This window comes from Lactuca virosa, chromosome 6 (genome assembly GCF_052849685.1).
Source record: "Lactuca virosa cultivar CGN04683 chromosome 6, Lactuca_virosa_CGN04683_v6, whole genome shotgun sequence".
Classification (NCBI taxonomy): Eukaryota; Viridiplantae; Streptophyta; class Magnoliopsida; order Asterales; family Asteraceae; genus Lactuca; species Lactuca virosa.
In genome coordinates, this window is record NC_136431.1 from 34,858,849 (window position 1) to 34,862,116 (window position 3,268).

The 3,268-nt window shown below is 42.5% G+C and overlaps 1 protein-coding gene across 1 annotated transcript; it reads right to left on the bottom strand.

Annotated features, from left to right (window-relative positions):
• Positions 1-254: 254 nt before the first annotated feature.
• LOC145121435 (uncharacterized) lies at positions 255-827 on the bottom strand. Its single transcript, XM_079057184.1, has one exon. It carries the CDS (start codon positions 825-827, stop codon positions 255-257), a length of 573 nt encoding a protein of 190 aa, XP_078913310.1.
• Positions 828-3,268: the final 2,441 nt, after the last annotated feature.

Below are 3,268 nucleotides of genomic sequence, written 5' to 3' on the forward strand. Positions count from 1 at the left end.
TGATCTCCCATGATCTTCATTGTCCCCCATGGAATGGGCATCTTCACACACTGATGGTATGTTGATGGAACCACTTTCATCTTGTGGATCCATGGTCTACCTAGTATCACATTATAAGAAGACAGGGTGTCAATAGCGCATAAATTTTGTATGGAGTTTACCCCTTCGATGTATATTGGTAGCTTTATTTCTCCAACTGTGTGTTTTGTTTCCCCGCTAAATCCTACGAGGACTGAGGATCTTCTGACTATCTCTTATTCTGGGATGTTCATTCTTTTTAGTGCGTCTAGGAGTACGATATTGACTGAGGATCCTCCATCAACGAGGATTCTTCTGATGAAATGGTTGGCCATGTATAGTGTTATCACGGGTCCGTCATGGTGAGGATCTTGAATTCCTTCCCTGCCAGTCTCGTCAAACGTAATTTCTTTTTCACTGCTAACCATGGTATTTTTTCGTGGCCTATCCTCCTTTTCTGTTTTGGAGACCTTGGCGTGTCTTTTAGCCTGAGAATAAGAAGTACCACAGATGTTAGATCCGCCTGAGATAACGTTAATTGTCTTAGCGTCAGAGGGTGGAGATCCTGTTTTCTCCGGGATCCTGCGATCATCTTGGCTGTTCTCCTTGGATTTTTCTCTTTTTCTCCCGAGGATCTCCTTGAGGTGTCCTTTACTAAGGAGGTAGCTGATTTCTTTTCGTAAAGATATACAGTCCTCCGTCATGTGGCCAAAGTCTTCATGGTAAGCACACCATTTGGACTTGTCTTTCCAAGCGGTGGACTTACTGTCTATCTTTGGCCATCTTGCTTTATCTCCAAGATCCTGCATGGCATGAATTACACCTGAAATATCCACAGAAAAAGAATAGTCAGTGATTTTAGGAAGCTCTTCTTCTTCTCCTCCATGTTCAAGGGCATTAACCCTGTGATGATCTGGTTTGGAGTAGGGCTTCGATTTGTAGGATCTTTGAGTCAAGGATTCAACCTTCCTGTTGGGGTTCTCCTACTGATCCGAAGGGTTGCTTCTCTTCTATATCTCTCTATCCTCTTTGAGCCTTATGAACCTCAATGCACGTCACCTGACTTCGTCCAATCTTTTGCATGGTGTCATAACGAGGTCTTCGTAGAAGGGTGAATCCTTTCTTAATCCCATTTTAAAAGCTTCCACAGCGGTGGCCATGTCAATGTTGGGGATGCTCAGAGCTTCCCTACCAAACTTGTTAACAAAGTCCCTAAATTTTTCCTTAGGATCCTGAACCACCCGGTAGAGATCACTAGTGATATTCTCGAAGGTTCTGCTATAAGAAAATTGGTTATTAAAGATATCGACTAAGTGTGCAAATGAAGTAATAGAGTATGAGGGAACGTTTAGTAGCCATTTGAGGGTTTATCCTGTAAGAGTCGAACCAAAGCCTTTGCATAGGCAAGCTTCCTTCAAGTGCCATGGGATGGGAATGATCTCCATCCTTTCTCTGTATTGGGATGTATGCTCTTCGGGATCTGTAGTCCCGTCGTATAGCTTCATGTTCGTAGTTTGGAAGCGTTTAGGGACTTCGGTATCGGCTATCGCAGGAGCATATCTCGAGATCATGTGGCTTGTAGTGGATGCTTCTGGCATGTTGGGCAAGTATGTTTGAAGTTTTGGAGGTTTTGGGCCAAGTTGAGTACGTTGGGCTTACAAAAAGGTGTACGCCGGGTGTACTAATGGAATCGTGAGTATGTTGGGCATACCAGAAGTACGATGGGTGTACCCAATCAGTGCACAAACCCTATTTTCGTGGTTTAAGCCTTATTTAAGCTCCTTAACTTCCCCAAACCCACTCCATTCTCAACATCCACCCCTCCAACACCCCTTTCATGAAACCCTAACGTTAGATGAGCCTTTTGAGCTAAAAGAAGGTGATTTTGAGTGCTTTGGAGTATGCATGGTGCGCGTTGGAGAAGAAGGAACTTCTTGTAGAAATGTGGGTTGCATTGGAGCTTGTAGATATGGACTTTGTTCACCTTGATCTATCTTCTAGAGGTATAAAGTTTGAATCTTGATGATGTATTTGTTAGATCTAGCTAGTTTTTGATGCTATGAGCTTTTGGTCATTTTAGTGCATAAAGTTTAGATCTTAAAAGTTTGTGACCTTGTTATGGATAAAGTTGGAAACTTTATCCATCTAAACATCATGGTGATTCAGATCTGAAGGTTGGAGACTTGGACTTAATGGATTAAGTTGAAAAAGATGCACTTTTGGTCCCATTTGATGCTTAAAGGCTAGATCTTGGTGGTTTGGACCATTCTAATGGATAAAGTTGGAAACTTTATCCATTATAGAGCTTTTAGGATCCATAAAAATGTAATCTTGATCCTTCTATACCTTCCTTGAGAGTGTCATGATGTCTTAATGGATTGATAAGTTAAGGTTTTAGCTTTTGGACCTTTTCTATACATGGAAAGTCATAAAGGTGGAAAATTTATGACTTAGAATGATGTTGTGGGACTAGATCTGAGTGTTGGATGAAAGGACTTAATTGATTAAGCACTTAATGGAAAAGTTCCATTTGACCGGGTATGTCGGGCATACCTTCGAGTACGTTGCGCGTACTCGTATGGGGTCCCGATTTTGGTTGATAAGTACACCATGCGTACGAGCCGAGTACGCTGGGAATACTCAGCCTGAAGTTTGACTTGTTGACTTTGACTTTCGTTGACCGTTGACTTTTGACCAAGTTTGAACTTGGGCCAAACTTGAGGGTTTTGGCCTATTAACTAAGATTTAATCTAGTTCTGGTATTGATAGCTCGGGAAGTCGGCGGGGTATCAGCTAGGGATTCTTCTAGGAAGCTTCTGCAATCGAGGTGAGTTTTCCTCATCGTACTAATAGGGTCGAAGACACCAATGTTGGCCCTTTGGTTGATATCCTGATATTGTTGATATGTCGAGTACGGAATAGATATGCATGAGTATGCTAGTTATTCGTATGCTAGTCTGGTAGATCTGTAGGACTGCCTGTGATATTGTCTGATTATCTGTATAGGATATTATCTGTTACATGTCGACATATTATGTGGGTTAGGTTGAGGTTGTACTGCTTCGTGTTGTAGCCAACAAACCCTAGAGTATTCCAGATATGAGCTGAGGGCCAGGGAGGGGATGCCAGACTCATACTGAGGACTCATTAGCATTCCAAATATGAGCTGAGGGCCAGGGAGGGCATACCAGACTCATACTGAGAGCATATTAGCATTCCAGATACGAGCAGAGGACCGAGTGGTATGCAA